We start from the raw sequence: 22,095 nt of genomic DNA, 5'->3' as shown, positions 1-22,095 counted from the left end.
CTGGGTCATTGCTGACATTTGTAAATGCTAAGGATTTTCTCTAATGAGCTACTTAGAATGAGAGAAAGAAAAAAGAAAGAAAACCCCTTTTCAAAGCCAGACCCCAACTCCCCAGTTTTACTGGTGAACCGGAGTTGGTATCCAGTTCTCTGTGCTCCTTTTGTTGGGACGCAGCCCTTTTCTAGTATTCTGAGCTCAGCCGACTCCAAAAACCTCTTATTTTTTTATTTTATTTTTTTATTATTTTCTATCAGCCCCGCTTCCTCTCTGCCTGGAGAGACCTCAGTGTTCCTTTCCGGCTTCCTCCGGGTTTATCTGTGCTCATAGTTTAATCCACACAGTATAATTTGTTAATTAAAACTGTGATTGGAACTTGGTTGAGCTACCTTCACTTGCTCCCAGCAGATGTCACTTCTTTTTCCCACAGGGGAATGAGTGTTCCAACCCAGTTTACCATGCCAATGGGGAAGGGGCACAGTTCCACAGTTTGGGGGAGGTTTGCTTACAGTTCTTGTGCTGCGATCTCTGTGTTCCACCCATTCCAGACTGGAGTATGATATGTGTCCGTTCTCTGATGTCCCCCAGCAGTTGTTCCAGACTATTTTCTAGTTGCTCCTGGCTATTTACTAGTTTCTCTAGGGGACTAACTAAATTCCATACCTCCCTGTGCTGCCATCTTGCCCTGCCTCCCCCAATCTTTATATTTTAATTGGTGTATTCAGTACATTTACATTCAATGTGATTACTTTTTGCTTTCTGTTGCCTGTTTAGGTTCATTTCTTTTGTCCTCTTTTGACTGGTTATTTTTTGCCCTCTCTGTTAGTTTGGTAGTTCTATGTGCTTTATAGTGGCCACCTGAAAAGGTTTCATTACGTATCCTTTTCTTATCAAAATCTATTGTTACTTGGTACTTTTACCATCATTTTGGGGACGAATTAAAGAACTTTAGAATGCTTTATACTTCTATTGTATAACTTCTGTTTGTCCCACTTGTTTCATAAGATAGGATAAGTCATGATCAACGGTAGTATAATTATACTTTCTGTGCAGGATATTAATTAGAACTGTAGTACTATGGTTGGTTAAGTCAGAAGCTAGACTTGTAGAAGAATGTTCAATAAAATGCACATCCTATCACTTATTTGGCATTTTTCCTACCTGCATGTTGTGCACTTGTACAGTACTAATGCTCACCAGATAAAAGCACCTCCAATGGTAACCAGGGACTGAGAGTGGACAGCCTCTGAGAGCCGGGTTTAGACATTGGCACAGGCTTTTAAGTTTGGTCACATGTTCATGGTTTATTAATCTGTCTCTGCACTGATTCATTACTGGTGACACTAATCTTTAGAGTACATATTTGTGTATATAGCATCTCGCATCTGAGTTTTTAACTTCCATTTTATTTTCTCCTCATCACATTTGGTATTTGGAAAATTGCCAGAAAAAGTTATATCCTTTTTCCAGTGACGTTTTTGGTCAGTTTTAATTTAATCCACACAGTATAACTTTTGGCTACTAGCAGGTTGGCTCCCACCTGTCATTCTGTGGTCTGATTCCACTTGGAGTAACATGTAGAAAGTGGTGGGCTACTGAGTCGTTAACACTGTGCTTTCTGGAAATAAAACTTTTTTTTCTCTGATTATCCATGATCAAATGTAAATGGTAAAGAATCTTTATGCTTACATATTCACATATTCTGTGCTACTCAGGTTCATTAAAGTCTCCATCTGGTTCCTCTAAATTTATACTGTGAATTGGTGAAGGATTGTCTGGTTGAAAATAGGTTAATAGATCAACGACTAATCTGTATTTCAAACCAAAATTTTCTGTTTTCATACCAGTAATATTGTTTTTAATTTTTGTTATTGTTTTTTAAAAGTTCCTATCACATACTGGTAAATGCATATCTTTCTACAGTACTGTTAAATAATGTTGGCCATATTTCATAGTCTCTAAGAGTGATACCACTATTAGCTGTTATTTTGTTTAAATTTGAGGAAAAAATTCATGGTAGATATTGTCTTTTAGTTACATTGCATTCATAATTCTGAAATATGTTTATATTCTAAATTCATTTAAGAATATAATTATTCAGACTGAGTCATATTATCATAATTACTACAAGTTTCTTCCCAAAAAGTTGGCTCAAAACCTAAAATACCTAAAAAACAAACAAACAGAAACACCTAAACCTAAAAAAAAGAAATGATTAGATCTAATACATGCAGTGATGTGAATTTCTGGGATTGACAAATTGATTCTAGTTGGGGCATGTTTTTAGGGCTGCTCCATTAGAATTTGGCTGTGTTTCTCATCCCCACCCTGTTCTTTCCATTTTTTTTTTTCCCTTCTCATATGTAATTTCTGAAAAACTGGGTTACAGGACTAACAGTAAATAAAGGTGTGTGATATAATAAACATAAAGTAACTCTCACCATATTTAATATTAAACGTTTGTAGATTGAATATAAAAGCTGTTTCCTTTTCCTTTTTTAAGATACTCTTTTGGCTGCTTGCATAGTCACAGTAAAGATTTTTTTCTAATCCTTTTTATGACTTAGGATTCAGTGATTGCTGCTCTGAGGTTGGCACTGAAGTTCCATGAACTGTAAGGGACAAGAATAACAAGTATAAGGTCAGGTTTTCCATTCCTGGCCTGCAGAGTGAATGGGCTGTTTCAGTGAGCCTTTTCCCTGTGCTCTGAAAAGAAACTGTAGGAAGGAAGCCTGAGAATGACGAGGGCGTATGAAGCATGGCTGGGGGCTGTCAAGACCAGAGCATCAAGTTCAACAGTGCGAACCTTCATACTCACACATGGTTTTGTTTTGGCAACACGTTTCTCAGAGATCTGTATTATATAAAGCTGTGGAAATAAAGTTCATGAAAGAGAGCAGTATGAAAAAAATCATATAAATGCCATTTTGGTTTGCTAAAGCTCCCGGAATGCAATATACCAGAAGTGGGCTGGCTGTAAATAATGGAGATTTACTAAGTTACAATTCTAGGTTACAATTCTGAGGTCATGAAAATGTCCAAATTAAGGCATCAAGAAGATACCTTCTTTGAAGAAAGGCTGCTGGCAAACAGATTTCCTCTGTCAGATAGCAAGGCACATGGCCAATGTCTGCTGGTCTTTCACTCCTGAGTTTTGTTGCTTTCATCTTCTGATTCCAGTGGCTTTCTCTCTGAGCATATATGGGTTCTCTTAGTATCTCTGGGGCATTTCTCTAAGCTCTCTCCAAATGTCTTTGCCTTTTATCCTCCCATAAAGGACTCCAGTAAAGGATTAAGACCCACCTTAAATGGGCTGGGTCAAATCTCAGTTGAAACAACCTAATCGAAAGGTCCTACCTGCAATAGGTCTACCCCTACGGGGTGGATTAAAAGAACATGGTGTTTTCTAGGGTAAATTACAGCTCCAAACCAGCACAAATGTCTTGCTTCTATTCTAGCCTGAATCATTCTGAATGATTTAAGCAAAATTATTTTTAGACATTTTTTTAAGCAGATCTGACTTGCCAATAATAGAGCGCTTGATTTTCAAATAATTGAGGTGGATTTTTTTGTTATTTGTTTTTCATCCCCAACAAATCCAAAGGAGTTGTTTTTATGGGTTTAAAATATATGTAAAAATAACTCATTATTTCAGTGTCTGAAATGACTAAATGATATAAAATTACATTTTAATGTAATTATTTTCTTGGTCATGTGAAGGCTTCTTTAGTGAAGAATTCTGGTTTGTTTTTGTTTCATGTTGAGTTTTAAGAGAACTTAACTATGAGGTAAATGAAGTCATCATTAAAGATGTGGGGTGGGCGCCTTGTAGAGTTAGTGTGGTAGAACCGTGAGTGCTGCAGATGTTTCTGCACTTACTCTCTCACATTCACCCCCTCAGGCTGTTCTGTTAGAGATTCCTAGGTTCACACGGTGCTTAGAGACTTGAAGATTTTGTCCCCACCACCGACAGCACTGTTCATAGAGGGCTTCAGATGCATTGCTGAGGAGCTGGTTTGTCTGGGACGCCGTCAGGGAGTTGGGGCTGACATGTCACACTTGTGCTTTGGAAAGATCCCTGGCACCTATGAGGAAGATGGCCAGAAGAGAATGCACTGGAAGTCGGGGAGGCCAGTTAAGGAGAGTTCATAAGGGCCTGAACTGGGGTGTGATTGAGGGATAGAGAGAAGAAAACTTTTGAGAAGTCGAATTGGCAGGATTGGAATGTGTGTTGGGGGTGGAGGGTTGGGGGGTGATTGATTGGGAAGAATTCTCTCCCACCTCTAGCGGAACAGATTGTTGAATGAACATACTCTTTATATATCTCCTCTGCTGGGCAAGAAAGGGATTGCAGAGCTTGGGAAGCTCGGCATATTTGTTGCCAAGGAAGCAGGATGCATGAAGGGCATGGTTCCACCATAGAGGTGGTCAAAATGATGGCACACGTACACAAGGAAATGAGTCTGTAGTTATGTATGATATGGCATGATTGGCTGGCTGGCAGTGCCAACAGCTGAGATGAGAGAATATGAGGTAGCTGGTGATTCAGTTTTAGACATGTTGAAAATGACTTGCCTAATGGAACATTTGGGTGTACATGTGCGGGCAGGGCTTAGTCTAAGGATGAAGGATTAGTTTGAGTCTGAAGATGAGGAGAAAGACTAGGCTGGCAGTTTGAGAGCAGATGTCTTTAAATGTTCCTACAGCAGGGCATGGTAGTCATTTGTATAGTGGTGATAGCCAAGATCCTAGTCTAGTCTGGGTTCTTTTTCTTTCCCCAGTTCTTTGTGTATAGCCTTTCAGTTGGCCAAAAGACTTCCTTGTTCTCTAGCCACCAAACTGTAGGATGATCTGCCCAGCGCATTCTGTTGGTTTGGTTTCGTGGTGGTGATTGTTCCACATGATTGTATGTGTTTCTTAGGTATCAGACCCATTAATTCTGGTAGATAAATTGGTGGAAGGAGGTTCCTGTTCACCTTTATCAGAGTAGAGGAGCAGAGACATAGCTAATCACACAGGAGATATGTTTGCAAACCAAGTGGTCGTCTTGCTGCTTTGGGAGTAAAGGTCCTTTGCCCTGGAACTTTCTCTTCTGTCATCTGACTGTTCTTCTTTCAGAGAATTGGTGTAGTCCCAGGAGATGTGAGCAGAGAGAACTGTCTGGGCTACAGTTTCCCATGGAGTTATTATTTTCCAGAGTGATACAAAAACTAATATGAGAAAAAGAAAATAATCTTTATCTCTTACGCCTGACACAGATTACTTTGGGGATTATGTAAAAATAAATCATCTGTTCCTATAGTTGGTTACTGTAATGACTGAGGTTATTTCTTGTAAGACAGTTTCAAAATTAAATCAGATCTATAGGATTAATCTTGGGGAAGAAGTAAATACAGAAAGAACAATGTGAATTTGAAGGCAAACTTGGCATTCTTTAAATTAACATTGTGGAGGGTAAGTTAGCTATTAGCTATGCCCGTGCCGAGCCTGCCAGGTGGACACAGTCAGTGTCACTGGTATGTTACCAGCCCGGTGCTTGGAGACTTGGAGGCAGTGTCTTGCTGTTCCCACTCCACTGTTTGAACTTCCTCCTTACGTTTACAAAACAGCAGTGGCTTTTCTCCCTAACATATCTGATTTTACTCACAGGACGTGTTCTCATAGAGATGGCGAGTATACAGAAGAAACTGAATGACAGCCTTGACGAAAGTGTATGTAGACTGTTTTTTTTTATATTCATAAAATGTATTGACTTGTTAAAATTTTGCTTAAAGTCTCAAAGCTAGAGTGAATTTGTTATTTCCTTTTGTTAACAGTTTAAAAAATTCCATAAAGAGATTATACATGAGCTGGAGAAGAAGACGGAACTGGATGTAAAATATATGAATGTAAGTACTTGGAATTCCTCTGCTGCCCCTGGGGTTCAGCTTTGGTTCATTCTGCAGCAGCACGTGGCAGTGAAGCGTGGTGTTGAGTATACACATGGGTGCATAAAACGGACAAGGCCCCTTTGGGCTAAGTGTGCTCAATTCTGCTAACACTGGGATCTTTATTTTTAAAAGCATAGGAAAATATATTGCAAGAACTATTATTGCTTTTGGAAAGCCTTATTTTTTCAAAGGCTGTGCAGTTGTAGTGGTGCAGCTCTTGTTTTCACAAATAAGCACATCAGTATTTGAGACGTGTGTGGGAGGACCTGGGGCTCCCAGGTCCAATCTCAGACACCTCTCCCACCCATCACCCAGGATTGTCCCTTCTGGTAGTTTCCTCCAGGTTTCCTGCAGCCTGGCCAGCACACAGGGCTCTTTCCATCTTTCCTTTCTGCAGTAGGATAGTTACTTTGCCACCTGAAGTCCCCTTTCTTCTCACCAAGACTGTGACCCCGTGTGGTGGGAGGGGTGCGGTTTGCTCTGTACAGCTTTCCTGTGGGGCCTGCTGGGGCCTGGGGCCTGCTGCCCACGCATACATGTTCTCCACATGTTCCTGGCACAAGGCTGCGGGGCCAGGACAGTCAGGGAGTCTGTTTAATGCCAAGCACTGTGGTGTGTTACCTGATTTTTATCCCTACAAAAACTCTGTAACCTACTGCTCTTATTATCCTCACTTTACACATCACAGGGGGAAATGAGTTTTAGAGTAGTTTGCTGAGAACACACAGGTGTAAGGGATGAAGCTAGAATTCTAACCCAGGTCTGTCAGGTCCCAGACCCTGTGTTCTTAAACATTCTGCTATACAACCCACAAAATAACCATGGAGTGTGAAGTGGGGGCATACAGGGAGGGCCACATAGGCATGGGGAGTGTGAAATGAGGGCGTGCAGGGCCATGGCCAGGCACGCATAGTGAAATTGTTAGCAGAAGTGACTGTGTGACAGTCTGTATGGTTCTACAGTAAAATAAACATAACATTTAACTTACAGGCAACTCTAAAAAGATACCAGGTAGAACACAGGAATAAATTAGAGTCTTTGGAGAAATCTCAAGCTGAGTTGAAGAAGATCAGAAGGAAAAGTCAAGGAGGAAGAAATGCACTAAAATATGAACATAAAGAAGTTGAGGTAAACTTTTCAGTAGTATTTTTTATTTTATTTTGTTAATATTAAGGGAATGCTTACTTATCTCAGTTACCTTATACTTTATCCACCACTGTGAACTACTGTTGAGGTTAAAAATACTCATATTTGATTTATAGTAAGAACTGAAGATTTCAGAGTTTTCTGGAGTTAAGAACAAAATAGTCAGTGATTGCCTCGAAACTTTGGGTGGCCTCTTCTCCTGACTCAGGGAGGGGAAGGGGCTCCCCATGATAATCATTACTATCCCCATTTACAGACAGGGAAACTGAGGCTCAGGTTAAGTCACAGTTCCCATTTGGAATTGGTGTTTTAACCTGGAACTTTCGGCTTCTAAAGCCCATGTTTCTTTACGGTAGAACATGGTCACACCCCTGAAGCAGAGAGTAGTATTTTGGGCAAATTGCCCAGTGGAAAGGTAAGGCCTCTGGCAGCTGGTCTCTGCAGATGAGTCAGGATCCTGATGTGCATGATGGTATCTGCTCAAGTCGGGTTACCGTGTTCTTGTTTTGTCTAATGTTTATCTGCATTTGGTATTTGTTCCCTTATCAAAATGAGCAAGAGTGAGGAAGACAGAAGATGAGGGTCAGCCTGTACAGCTATTTGATTCCTTCTGTCATACGTGTATAATTGTTATTTATTTTTCTAGTTCATAGCAACTGTTACTTCTCGCCAGAGTGAAATCCAGAAATTTATTGCAGATGGTTGCAAAGAAGCCCTACTTGAAGAGAAAAGGCGCTTCTGTTTTTTGGTTGACAAACACTGTGGTTTTGCAAATCACATACATTATTATCACTTACAGGTGGGTGTAATAGCAAATAATGTGGAGTATATTAATTTTATTTCATATTTAAATTTAAATGCCTTTAATTAAAATGCTTTAATTTCCATATATGCCCTAATAGAAGGCAATGGGCCTATTTTGCCAATGAGAAGATTCTAACTTGAATATGTGAACCTTGAGGAAAATAGATGAAGTGGTCAGATGTCAGCTTATAATATTTAATTAATTTATTATGTATCCATGTTTTAAAATCACTCCTAAAATAGTGCTTAATAACTTAGAAATGCTGCTTTTTCCTTTTCTCACAAATGAAGCAGCTTTATTCAGACTTTAGATGCATCCTCAACTTGAGTGTCATCACCAGAGCCCTGTTTTGGGCCCCAGTTCTTGTGCTCACCTCCATGTGAATTGTTTTAGGTGCTGCACTTTCTGGATCTCTGTTTGGAGGTGTCACTGGAAATTCTATCCCAGGCCCAAGGCCCGTTCTCATAACATCAGGACAGTTGGCTTTGGTTCATTTCTTTCCATTCCTCTTTAATGACTGACTTTATTGCCTCCCTTAAATGATGCTTATTATAATGACATCCAACACATGCAGATGTGTGGTCATATAACCGGGAATAATTTAACATAATATGTGTTAAATTTCCTTTAAAAAAAAAAAATCTAACAGGGGCCTATGTACGCATTCATAACTAATACAGATTGAAGTTAAATATTTGTTGATCAAATAAAGTAATTTAGGGAGTGCCCCATAATATGAGAAGCTTGTAAGGGCTTGTCTATAAGGCAGCTTCCTGTTTTTTCCAGGGAAAAAGAACTTGGCCTTACATATATGCATATTTCATATAAAGTTTTTTCAACCTTAAGAAATCTTGGAGTACCTAATCTAAATACTTAAGATCTAAAACTGTTATGATAAGGAAATAGTTTTTTTTTAGGTGATCACTTTTGTTGACAGTACATCTGTACAAGTTTCAGCAATGTTATGTTAGGTTTAGAAACTTCCGTTTCCTTGGTGAGGGTGTCCCGTTGAGGCAGGTCACAGGCTAGCAAGAGAAGGAAGTAACTTCCGTGCTCTGGCCCTGTGCTGGCGCCCCGCCAGCGACAGGGTGGTCACTGTGGGAGGAGGCACCTCGGCCTCTTTTCAGAAAGCTCTCGTTGTTGGCCAAGTCTTTGAACTTAACCTTACAGCCCAGTTACGCTTTTTAGAACCTTCTATACACGAAGGCTCTTGAACTATCTTACACACTACTTTTGCATCTTCTCTTCTCCCTGCTAAAAAGTTCCAGTCCTTTTAGTGTTTCCTTGGATGAAGCAGGCCCAAGCAGTTCATCTACAGTGCATTGCCACAGCATGTCAGGGCCAACCCTACTAGCCCAGGCTGAAGGGAGGCTTTGCCCTCCCCTGTGATTTACATGAGCTCCCCTGAGCCCTGAGCCCATTCCTACTAAACATTGAGTCTAAGTAGATACAGTGTGATAGCCATGCGGGGAGCTTCAAGAAAGGTCCCCTACTCTCTTTTCCAACCAGATTACACCCCCAGAAAAGAGGGTTCACTGAAAGGCTTCAGGGAGCCTGTGCGAGTCCAGGTGCAAGAATTAGAGTCAGGCTTGTGGGAGCCAGGGAGGGATGCTTCTGCTGCTCTGTTTCTGGGGCCACCAGCTCTCACTTTGCCTTCCCAAGGCTCTCTGCTCTGCAGCCCCACTTCCCCTGCGAAGCCCACCACACTGCCTCTGTCCCCCAGATGAACTTCTCCAGACAGAGAATCTGACTCCCTCTCTGATACATGAATTGGTTCCCTTAGTGTCAAAGAGTTTGCTCCTTGTCCTATCCTCTATGTTGGAGGTGCATTTTTTAGGAGAAATGGGAGGAAGAAAGCAATGACGTGCATTTCTGGGACCACTGGGAAAATAGAGGGGATTCATACAGATGGCTTCAACTCTTCTCTTTTAGTTTTGAGCTTGTTCTTAATCATTTATAAGCCTTGTATTAGTTTTAAGGTCAATATTCAGACTAAGGGAGAGGGTAAATTCCTTTAGAGCAGGAGCTATACCTATATCCTTCTCAACAAATAAGACACAGTAGATGCTCCTAGATGCTTAAACTGCTTATTGAATTTTAACTCAGTGCTCCCATACTTCTGACAGTAAGCCAGTGATGTGTTATCAGTGATATTACTGATAGAAGTTTTTTTCCACTCTTCAAACAATGCATGTTTCTGAGGTTATATTTCTTTGGGATTTGTAGTCTGCTGAATTACTTAATTCCAAACTGCCTAAGTGGCTGGAAACCTGTGGTGATGTCACCAAAGTACCAGAGAAAATCATGAATATGATAGAAGAAATAAAGACCCCAATCTCCACTCCAACATGTGGAACACCTCAGCCTTCTCCAATGATCGAAAGAAGCAACATGGTAGGAACTGATTATCTATTCAGGATTTTAATTGTGTGTGTTTACTAATACGATTTGGGCCAAATCTGTGCAAAGGGCAAAGGCCTTCTTTGTTAGTGAAAATCACAAATCCTCCTTAATTCTTCTAGGCCCACCTTTTCTTACCTTTATCCCCTTACCTTCAGATTTGGAATCAGCTATGCAAATGTTTTATGCATGTTTTAGCACTATTATCTTTGTTTTGGAAAAGTAAGTTTTTAATTGTGATGATTTCAACTTTAGAATTTATTCCCAATGAAGGAAGTATAGATGTTTTAGAGAATGGATTAACAAAACTCTGATCCTATTCATCACGTTGTAAGATACTCCAAAAAAAAAAAAAACTCTCCAGAATATTCAAGGAAATGAATTTGAGTATTTTAGTTTGCTGTTCTTTAACTTGGGCTTTATTGCTTTTCACAAACATGTGTGGAGATTTGGATCCAGCAGGCAGTTTGCAACTTGGATCTATCCTACTGCTCCATCTAAACCCCCTGAAATTACAGCCGAGATATTAAACACCAGCCGTCCAAACACAGGGTAGATCCAAAACAGTAAGAAAAAACAAGGAAGGTGCCTTCAACGGACCAGAAACACTGAAGCTGTCTTTAAAAGAGAGGAAGGCAGGATCAGTAAATACAGAATCAAAATAGAAGGAAACCTCCTAAGCAGGAAGCTCAGTCAGTGGATACAAGCAGTAGCAAAGGAACTTGGGGCATTTCTTCACGTGGTTGGTTGCAGAGATGATTGACACCAGCCACGCTGGTCAGTTCTTTCGTCTTGTGCACTTGTCTAAAACAACAGGCAGCAAAAACTTCGGTCTCCCAGCCAACACAGTGCGTTTGGGCTGAAGAGGTAGTGCACAGCCTCGTGGAGTTAGGTTTTGCCTCTTCCCGTCATCACTGTGGGAAGCTGTGACAGTAAGACCAGTCAAAAATATAGACTCTAATATACAGTAAAAAGAATAGGACAGGAAACTACAAATGCTGGAGGGGATGTGGAGAAATTGGAACTCTTATTCATTGTTGGTGGGACTATATAATGGTTCAGCCACTCTGGAAGTTAGTCTGGCAGTTCCTTAGAAAACTAGATATAGAGTTACCATTCGATCCAGCGATTGCACTTCTCGGTATATACCCGGAAGATCGGAAAGCAGTGACACGAACAGATATCTGCACGCCAATGTTCATAGCAGCATTATTCACAATTGCCAAGAGATGGAAACAACCCAAATGTCCTTCAACAGATGAGTGGATAAATAAAATGTGGTATATACACACGATGGAATACTGCACAGCAGTAAGAAGGAACGATCTCGTGAAACATATGACAACATGGATGAACCTTGAAGACATAATGCTGAGCGAAATAAGCCAGGCACAAAAAGAGAAATATTATATGCTACCACTAATGTGAACTTTGAAAAATGTAAAACAAATGGTTTATAATGTAGAATGTAGGGGAACTAGCAATAGAGAGCAATTAAGGAAGGGGGAACAATAATCCAAGAAGAACAGATAAGCTATTTAACGTTCTGGGGATGCCCAGGAATGACTATGGTCTGTTAATTTCTGATGGATATAGTAGGAACAAGTTCACAGAAATGTTGCTATATTAGGTAACTTTCTTGGGGTAAAGTAGGAACATGTTGGAAGTTAAGCAGTTATCTTAGGTTAGTTGTCTTTTTCTTACTCCCTTGTTATGGTCTCTTTGAAATGTTCTTTTATTGTATGTTTGTTTTCTTTTTAACTTTTTTCATACAGTTGATTTAAAAAAGAAGGGAAAGTTAAAAAAAAAAAAAAGAAAAAAGAAAAACAAGGGAAAAAAAAAAAGATGTAGTGCCCCCTTGAGGAGCCTGTGGAGAATGCAGGGGTATTCGCTTACCCCACCTCCATGGTTGCTAACATGACCACAGACATAGGGGACTGGTGGTTTGATGGGTTGAGCCCTCTACCACAGGTTTTACCCTTGGGAAGACGGTTGCTGCAAAGGAGAGGCTAGGCCTCCCCATGGTTGTGCCTAAGAGCCTCCTCCCGAATGCCTCTTTGTTGCTCAGATGTGGCCCTGTCTCTCTAGCTAAGCCAACTTGAAAGGTGAAATCACTGCCCTCCCCCCTACGTGGGATCAGACACCCAGGGGAGTGAATCTCCCTGGCAACATGGAATATGACTCCCGGGGAGGAATGTAGACCTGGCATCGTGGGACGGAGAACATCTTCTTGACCAAAAGGGGGATGTGAAAGGAAATGAAATAAGCTTCAGTGGCAGAGAGATTCCAAAAGGAGCCGAGAGGTCACTCTGGTGGGCACTCTTATGCACACTTTAGACAACCCTTTTTAGGTTCTAAAGAATTGGGGTAGCTGGTGGTGGATACCTGAAACTGTCAAACTACAACCCAGAACCCATGAATCTCGAAGACAGTTGTATAAAAATGTAGCTTATGAGGGGTGACAATGGGATTGGGAAAGCCATAAGGACCACACTCCACTTTGTCTAGTTTATGGATGGATGAGTAGAAAAATAGGGGAAGGAAACAAACAGACAAAGGTACCCAGTGTTCTTTTTTACTTCAATTGCTCTTTTTCACTCTAATTATTATTCTTGTTATTTTTGTGTGTGTGCTAATGAAGGTGTCAGGGATTGATTTGGGTGATGAATGTACCACTATGTAATGGTACTGTAAACAATCGAAAGTACGATTTGTTTTGTATGACTGTGTGGTATGTGAATATATCTCAATAAAATGAAGATTAAAAAAAAAAAAAGAATAGGGACTGTCATACAGTACATAGATGGATAGTTTTTGGAGAAAGAAAAAAAATTATAGACCAGTCTCATCCATGAACTTTAAAAATCCTAATTTCTAGTAATGGATGATGGGAAAGAGCATTACAACATTCTAAATGTGATTAATCCCACTAATGGAAGGCTAGGGAGGGGGTGGAATGGGAAGATTTAGGCTGTATATATGTTTCCACAATTGGGAAAAAAAAAAAAAAAGACAGTCTAAATAGATGACAATTGAATGCGAAGGATGAACTTGGATGGGAGTGGAGGATAGAGGACAGGTGGCTCAAAGAGACACAGTTGAGACATAAGGAAAAGGAAATAGAGAATGTAAGCTTCGTATGATTGTTGAATCTCTTGTACTTCTTAGCTGCGCTTAATGGGATTGCATAAAAGAATGTTCTTGTTCATGGGAAATGTATACATGAATTATAGTGGATGTTCAAGGATGTGTGCAGCTAGCTCTCATATGTTCAGAAGACAGAGCAATAGATGATGGATGATAGATAGGCGGGGAGTAAGGGATGGAGGGAAAGAAATAGCGATGTGACAGCAGGTTAAAGTTGGTGGATTGAGCTATCGGGGGAGGGGGGTCAGGGTATGATGGAATTTTGGGTATGATGGATATCTACACTTTTCCCCCCAAAATTAAGAAACCGTAGGTAGGTGAACTTATAGATGTGAAAATTTAACAGATAAGATGGCTGAGTGAGACACTTCAGGGCTCCACCCCGCCACCGAAGCTCTGAACAACCAGCAAGAACTGACAGAAACATCTTTCTCAAAGCTCCAGAAAAGAGTTAGAGGCCTGCAGTAACAGGGCAAGCAGCGAATCAAGAAAAAGGCCACCTAAAAGGCAGCGGGATCTCTGGGTACCCTGGCTGGCCCGGGTTGCTGTGGATTATAATGAAAATGGCTTCAGCATTCCATTAAGGATAATGATTACTATTTTTTTTTTTTGTAAACAGTATTTATCGTGTTTCAAAACATTTTATTTCCAGCTTTTATTAAGAAAAGCTTGAAATTATCAAATTCCTTTTTGGCACCTACTGATACAGTCAATACTCTTCTCCCAATGGCAAAGCCAGTCTTTGCATTCTTGGAACAATTCCTGTGTGGAAATGATGTATTATTCTTTTAATACACTTTTGGTTTGATCTGATTTGCTCATATTTAGGATTTTTTTTTTATTTTGAAATAAATTCAAAGTTATAGGAACAGTTGCAAAAGCAATACTAACTCCATACACAAAATTCCATCATACCCTGACCCCCCTCCCCCGATAGCTCAATCCACCAACTTTAACCTGCTGTCACATCGCTATTTCTTTCCCTCCATCCCTTACTCCCTGCCTATCTATCATCCATCATCTATTGCTCTGTCTTCTGAACATATGAGAGCTAGCTGCACACATCCTTGAACATCCACTATAATTCATGTATACATTTCCCATGAACAAGAACATTCTTTTATGCAATCCCATTAAGCGCAGCTAAGAAGTACAAGAGATTCAACAATCATACGAAGCTTACATTCTCTATTTCCTTTTCCTTATGTCTCAACTGTGTCTCTTTGAGCCACCTGTCCTCTATCCTCCACTCCCATCCAAGTTCATCCTTCGCATTCAATTGTCATTTTATAATAAGGTATAAAAGGAGAGAAAATTATGCTTATTTAATTTTAAAACCAGACTACTAAAATGCTCTTATTCTTTTCTCCTTTAATGTCACCTTTTATTATAAAAATTTCAAATACAGAAAAATGTACATAAAATGTGGCAAATTCATGTACCTATCATCCAGCTTCAATAATGATCAATTTGCTCTTGTTAATTCCAGGAATATTTGGTGAGGTGGCTAGATCTCATCCATACAGATATTTATATTTATATTTCTTCTCCATATTACCAGTTAGAAATGGAAATGAAAGAAATATCGACAGTATTGAATTGTGAATTGAAGAACATAAAACAAAACTGAAGCCAGTGGAGAGATACAGCATGTTACTGAATGGAATGCTAAATATCACAGAAATGTCATGTTTCAAAATTAGTATATAAATTTAAAGCAATTATCAGAATTCTAGTGAGTTTCTTGAAATTGAATAAAATTAATTTATTTAGAAGAATAAATATCTACACTTTTCCCCCAAAAATTAAGAAACCGTAGGTAGATGAACTTATAGATGTGAAAATTTAACAGATAAGATGGCTGAGTGAGACGCTTCAGGGCTCCACCCCGCCACCGAAGCTCTGAACAACCAGCAAGAACTGACAGAAACATCTTTCTCAAAGCTCCAGAAAAGAGTTAGAGTCCTGCAGTAACAGGGCAAGCAGCGAATCAAGAAAAAGGCCACCTAAAGGCAGCGGGATCTCTGGGTACCCTGGCTGGCCCGGGTTGCTGTGGAACCTGCCTGCGCTCTCAGTGCACATCCCTGGTGCTAGTGCTGGAGGAACAGTCACCCTCGCGCACATTTGGGAGCCTGCATGTCTGGCTGGTCTGGTGGTGGCCTGAGGGACTCACTGTCCCAGGACTTGCCCCACATATAGGAGGAGGCAGCTCCCCAAGCTCTCCTACAGAACGCTGTGGGAGAGCGGTCACATCATGCTGCCTGGGCCAAGGGATTGCTGGCCGTAAGCACTCAGGGCAGTACCTGTGACCATGAAGAAACTTTTCTAAGAAAGAGAGGACATTCGTATCCCTGTAAATGGGGGAATTCCTGGGGCTACAACACATGCCCAAGAGGCAGGCACAGAAAGGATCAAGGAGGCCTCTACACTTTGGCCCCGAGCTATTCTCCAAACTCAATGTTTGGATAAGCCCTGAAGGAGAGCACTTGCATAGTGTGTGTGTTTTTTTTTTTCCCTTAACGCCTGGCATTTAAGGAAGGCTCTGTCATAACACCAGCTGGATGTAAGCTTACAAAACAGATGCCTCAGAGTCTAAATTCCAGTGATAAGACATTAAGATATCAAAATGTCCAGGTTTCAACACAAGGTTACAAAACAAAGAAACAGGAAATGGAGGCCCAGGCAAAGAAGGAAAAGGAGCAGACTTGGGACATACTAAAAGATTTAAAGGTCTTAAATATGCTTCAAGAGCTCAAGGAAAACTGGACAAGGAACTAAAGGGAATCAGGAAAATGATGATGAAGAGAATATCTATGAAGAGACAGAAATTGTGAAAAGGAACCAAACAAAGTTGAAGGCCATGGGAACTCTTCCCTAGAAGGGTTCAACAGTAGTTTGGAGTTGGCAGAAGACAGAATCAGAGAAGTGGAAGGCAAGATAATCGAAAACATTCCATCTGAAAGAAGGAAAAAGAAGAAAGAATGAAGAAAACTGAACAGAGCCTGAACCATCAAGCATACCAAGAAGCATATCCAGAAAAAAGAGGCAGAGAGAATATTGAAAGAAATAATGGCTAAAACTTCTGCAATTTAACAAAAGAAGGTGAACACTTCCAAGGTGCTCAACAAGGTCTATCCACAGCATATTATAATCACATTTTCAATGCCACAGATAAAGAGAGAAATCTAAAAGTCACAAAAGAGAAGCAACATGCCATGCATAAAGGAGCCGCAGTAAGATTAAGCACTGATTTGCCATTGGAAACCATGGTGGCAAGAAGCCAGTGGGAAGACATATTTAAAGTGCTGTAAGCAAAAAATTGCCAACCAAGAATTCTGTATCCCACAAAACTGTCTTTCAAAAATGAGGGACACCATAATTACGTGGAACTTTGAATAGGAAGTGAGAGCTTATAGGTTTGTGCAGGTTAGTTAGTGTGAAATAGCAGCACATCCCAAAGTAATTTGGGCAGAGAATAAAAATACATATTTGGGGCCCCCCTGAGGAGCTGGGGGAAAATGGGGAAGTCTTTGACTTCCTCACCTGGATTGTTGCTGATGTTCTCACAAACATTGAGGATTGACAGCTTGGTATGCCAAGCCCTCTGTCTTGGGGCTTGCCCTTATGAAGCTCATTACTGCAAAGGTGAGGTTAAAACTGCTTATAATTGTGCCTAAGAGTCTCCCCCTGAGTGCCTCTTGGTAGCTCAGATGTGGCCTCTCTTTCTAGCTAGGCCAACTCAGCAGGTGAACTCACTGCCCTTTGCCCCTACATGGGACCTGACTCCCAGGGGTGTAAATCTCCCTGGCAACACAGGATATGACTCCCAGGGATGAATCTGGACCAAGCATTGTGGGATTGAGACCATCTTCTTGACCAAAAGGGGGAAGAGAAATGAAACGAAATAAAGCTTCAGTGGCTGAGAGATTTCAAATGGAGTCTAGAGATCACTCTGGTGGACATTCTTACATGCTATATAGATAACCCTTTTTAGGTTTTAATGTATTGAAATAGCTAGAAGTAAATACCTGAAACTATCAAAATCCAACCCAGTAGCCTTGACTCTTGAAGACGATTGTATAAGACTATAGTTTACAAGGGGTGACAGTATGATTATAAAACTTTATGGATCACACTCCCTTTATCACAGTGTATGGACGGATGAGTAGAAAAATAGGGACAAAAACTAAATGAGAAATAGGGTGGGAAGGGAGAGGATGATTTGGGTGTTCTTTTTTACTTTTATTTTTTATTCTTATTCTTTCTGGTATAAGGCAAATGTCCAAAAATAGATTGGGGAGATGAATGCACAGCTCTATGATGGTACTGTGACAGCTGATTTTACACCATGGATGATTATATGGTATTGAGATATGTGAATATATCTCAATAAAACCAAATTTAATTATTAAAAATGGCAGGAAAAAAAAACAAACAGATTGAAGAGATTAGGCAAGACATGAATCTAGACTGGCTCTAATAATGAATGAGAAAATGCCCAAAAGGACATTACTGGGACAGATGAGGAAATTGGAGTAGAAACAGTAATCTTTATATCAGTGTTAAAGTTGTAGAATTTGATAAATGTACTTAAGATGCTTACATAAGTGAATATCCTTGTTCTTAGGAAATGTACATGGAAGTGTTAAATGTTCAAGGGGCATGATATATATACCCAATTCTCCAAGGTTTAGAAAATAATTAGATAGGTAGATAGAATTATATTGCCAATGTGGAGAAATATTAAAATGGGTGGGTCTGGTTTTCTGGGTGGGGAGTCTGTTGAATTTCTCTGTATGGGATTTGTATTATTTTTTCAATTGTCTTATAAGTTTGAAATTATGTCAAAATAAACAGTTAAAAAAAAATGAGGAAGAGATTAAGATAGTCCCAGATAAACAAAAGCTGAGGGAATTTGTTGCCACTGGACCGGCCCTACAAGAGGTACTAACGAGAGTGTTGCAGGTGAAAGGAGTGGACCCTAGACAGTAGATTACAGCCACGTGAAGAAATAAAGAGCTCCGGTGAGGGGAGCGACATGGATGAGTATAAATGCAACTACTATTGTATTTTTGGTTTATGACTCTACTTTTTACCTCCTACAGAATCTAAAAGACAAATGCATAAAATGTAATGAGAAATCAGTGGTTTGGGACTCATAATGTAGAAATACGTAATTTTTAAGAACTACATAAAGGTGCAGGGATGGAGAGGTACAGGAACATAGTATATACTATTGAAGTTTAATTGGTACCAAAGCAGTCGAGACTATTATAGATTTAGGATGTTAAACTTAAGTTCCGTGGCAACCACACAGAAAATATTGGAGAATATGCAAGCTCATAGAGGTAGGAATTAGAATTTAGGTTGCCGGGGGCAGGGGGTATGTGGGGAGTTAATGCACATGGGTATAGGGTTTCTGTTTGGGGAGATGGGAAAGTTTCAGTAATGGAAGTAATGTTGAGGGTACTACAACACTGTAAACGTGATTAATCCCATCGAATGGTATGCTTGGGAGTGGCTGGGATGGAAACATTCATGTTGTGTATATCTCCTCACAATTAAAATTTTAAAAAAGAGAGCAACTAAAGAGACAATGACAATTAAATGCAATACATGATCCTGGATGGGATCTAAAGGAGGAGAAAAGGCTCAACAGAACATTATTAGGACATTTGAAAAAGTTGAAATATAATCTGTAATCTGTATATCAATGTTTAATTTCTTGAACTTGATAACTGCACTTCAGGTGGTTACTTTAGGGACATGTACCTGGCAGCATTAAGTGTTCAGGGAGCTTGAGTTTTGCAGCCTGCACTGACGTGTTCACAGAATTCGGGTTGGTGAATAGCTGGATTGATAGAAAGATGTGGCAAATGTGACAAAATATTAAAATTGTCAGATCTGGGCGTCTGGTGGGATAGGGGTATGTTGAAGTTCTCCGTATGGGGTGTGCATCATTTTTGTAACTGTACTGTAAGCTTGAAAGTATTTCAAAATGAAAAGTAAAAAAATTCATCCGACAGCAGGTCTACTAGAGCAGAATAGAGTCCAGAAATATATCCAAATATATATATATTTAAGCTTTGTATATGACAAAGATGGCGTTTCAATTAAGGAGAAAAGGATAGTGTATTTAATGAATGGTATTCATATAATTGGCTGTCCATGTGGAAAACAAAAGACATGTGCCTTATGCTCCATATAAAAATAAAATTTTAAATGGAAATATAGGGTGATACTGGTATCTCCTTGGTGTGTGGAAGAATTTGCTAACTAAGCAAGATGGGACACCAAGAAGCCAGCTCCCCAAGGGCAGGGGCCTCTGTCTGTTTTCATCTCTGATGTGCCTGCATGCTTAGAATAGTGCCCGGCATGCAGCGTTTACTTAATTAAAACTATAGCATACTTGACAAAGAACTAACGTCCTTAATGTGTGAAGATCTTCTATAATTGATACAATGCAAATTTAAAATAACCATGAAAACCATCTAAAGGATATAAACAGGCAGTTCACAGAGGGAGAGTGCAAGGAGGATCACCCTCTCTCATGTCTGAGAAATGTAATTCAGAGTAACAATGAATTACTCTTTCCCCCATCAGACAGACCACAAAAGTTGGGAGGAATCTGGAGAAATTGGCACTTTTATACATTGCTAGTGGGGATGTGAATTACAACAGCCTTTTTGCAAAATCATCTGGCAAGCTCTGTTAAAAATTAAAATGCACACATCCCTTCAACAAGTCTACTTTTGAGGGCTCTATTCTACAGAAATAAAAGCATCGGTGTTTTGTAATACTACACAATGAAATTTATTGGCCAACAGACAACAAAAAACACTGGCAGCAACTTGAATATAATCAGTAAGGGAATTGGTCTGTGAATTGTAAAGCACCTACACTATGGTATATTGTGTGGCTATTAAAAAGAATGAGTTGAACCTTTTTTTTTTTTTAACACATTTAAAAAAAAAAAAGTACTTGGCACTCTTGAAATAATTCAGAATGGAGCACTGCCCTACAACTTAGAGAACTTTGGGAAGAAGATGGAATTTGAAACATGATACAAACAACCCTGAGACTGTATGATTCCATTGCTTGTTATACTAATATTATACTAATAATCTTTCACAGTTTGGGGACAATCATGATACCCTTTCTAACTACTCACCAAAGATGCCCCCCGCTCCTTCAGCTAAAGCATATACCAGTCCTTTGATTGATATGTTTAATAACCCAGCAACAGTTGCACAGAATTCAGAAAGGATAAATAATTTAACAGGTAAGAGATTTGGTTTGATTTCTTTTAAAATTTCTTTTTAAAATTTTTGGGTGTATTTTGAACAAATGTATCATGAAATTGAGTTAAACATGTATGGTAGCATACATTCAACATTAGCTTTGAGGAGCTTATATCTCCTAACAAATAAAGGCCTAGGTTTATTGTAAGACCATAAGATGTTTCTTTGACACCTGTTGATTCCACGTACTGATTCATGTTTACATAGAATAAACATACTTTTGAAAAGGTGTAGTTTTTAAAAGTAAATTAGATAGAATGTACATGGCCTTACATACTGCGTTCCATATTTGGTGGAAAGTGTAAAAAATTTCCTTTACAATAAACTATAAAAGTTCACATGACAAAACGATGGTTATTGATTTCACAATAGGCTTACTTGGTTTAAATCATAATCATTGTGTTTCATCATCTCTAATGGAGCTCTTCAGGCTTTTTGGAGACCTAATGAATTCTAATTGCTTAAATTTCTTAACCCTGTTGACTGTATTTCAACAAAATCAGGACCACTTACTGTTTGCAGACATTTAAGACTGCTTCTTTGTTAAGCTTCACTCCTCCTATACAACCCTTCTTTGGCACTCAGAACCCCCATCACCGGCATAATGGTGTGTGACCCCCATCTCTTTGGAGTGGTGAATATAATGCTGTGTACAGCCTAATCATTCAAATGACTCTTTGATTCTTGTTGAGGAAAGCTAAATGAAAATTGTTGGTGGATTCAACACTGCCAAGGTGACTAAAGATTGGCATATTCAAAATATAGCAAAGTTTAATATTATAGTTATTAAGAATTTGCAAGGAGAAAGAGATCTTGCATTGTTTTAAAGTAAATATGCTAGATGCATTATAGGTTAGCAGAATTTGAATGAGAAAAATATTTAAAAAGAAAAAAGTCTGCATTCCAATTTTTTTTTTTTTTTTTTTTTGAGCAATAAAAATATCAACCTGTGTGTGAATTGTGATGTCAAACATACAGCACAGTGCTTATGTGTGCAGGCTGTGGAGCCAGGCTTGCCACATTGAACCCTGGCACTGCCACTGCTGGCTGTGTGATCTTGGGCAAGTCGTTGAACTCTGTAGGGCTTGGTTTCCCTCTCTGTCTACGTGGTTCATAATAGTGCTGTCCTAGGAGGTTGCTGGGAAGCCTGGGTGAGTGGGGGATTGTGATGTATCGAGATCGTTGCCTGACACGTGGTAAGGAGGGCTCAGTAAAGGTCACCGATCGGCATCAGCACATCCTTACTGTGTTCTTTTGTTAGAAGTTGGCACCCGGAGTGGTGAGAAAGTCTGCATTTCCAATTTTTTCCTTTTCTTTGTGGCACTGGTCATTGACAGTTGTGTTTGCATTGTTTCTGCAACCTGCCCTT

General features: G+C 39.7%; 1 protein-coding gene across 1 annotated transcript in view; it reads left to right on the top strand.

The window, feature by feature from the left end:
* BAIAP2L1 (BAR/IMD domain containing adaptor protein 2 like 1) overlaps positions 1-22,095 on the top strand; it is a 96,722-nt gene that overhangs the window by 51,457 nt on the left and 23,170 nt on the right. Inside the window, exons 4-9 of the mRNA XM_037813543.1 lie at positions 5,647-5,708; positions 5,814-5,885; positions 6,918-7,055; positions 7,720-7,872; positions 10,105-10,272; positions 20,560-20,707. Coding sequence (XP_037669471.1) covers positions 5,647-5,708; positions 5,814-5,885; positions 6,918-7,055; positions 7,720-7,872; positions 10,105-10,272; positions 20,560-20,707 — 741 coding nt within the window. The remainder of the gene's footprint in view (positions 1-5,646; positions 5,709-5,813; positions 5,886-6,917; positions 7,056-7,719; positions 7,873-10,104; positions 10,273-20,559; positions 20,708-22,095) is intronic.

This window comes from Choloepus didactylus, chromosome 21, assembly GCF_015220235.1.
Source record: "Choloepus didactylus isolate mChoDid1 chromosome 21, mChoDid1.pri, whole genome shotgun sequence".
Lineage (NCBI taxonomy): Eukaryota > Metazoa > Chordata > Mammalia > Pilosa > Megalonychidae > Choloepus > Choloepus didactylus.
This window is presented reverse-complemented; position numbering and strand designations above follow the sequence as displayed.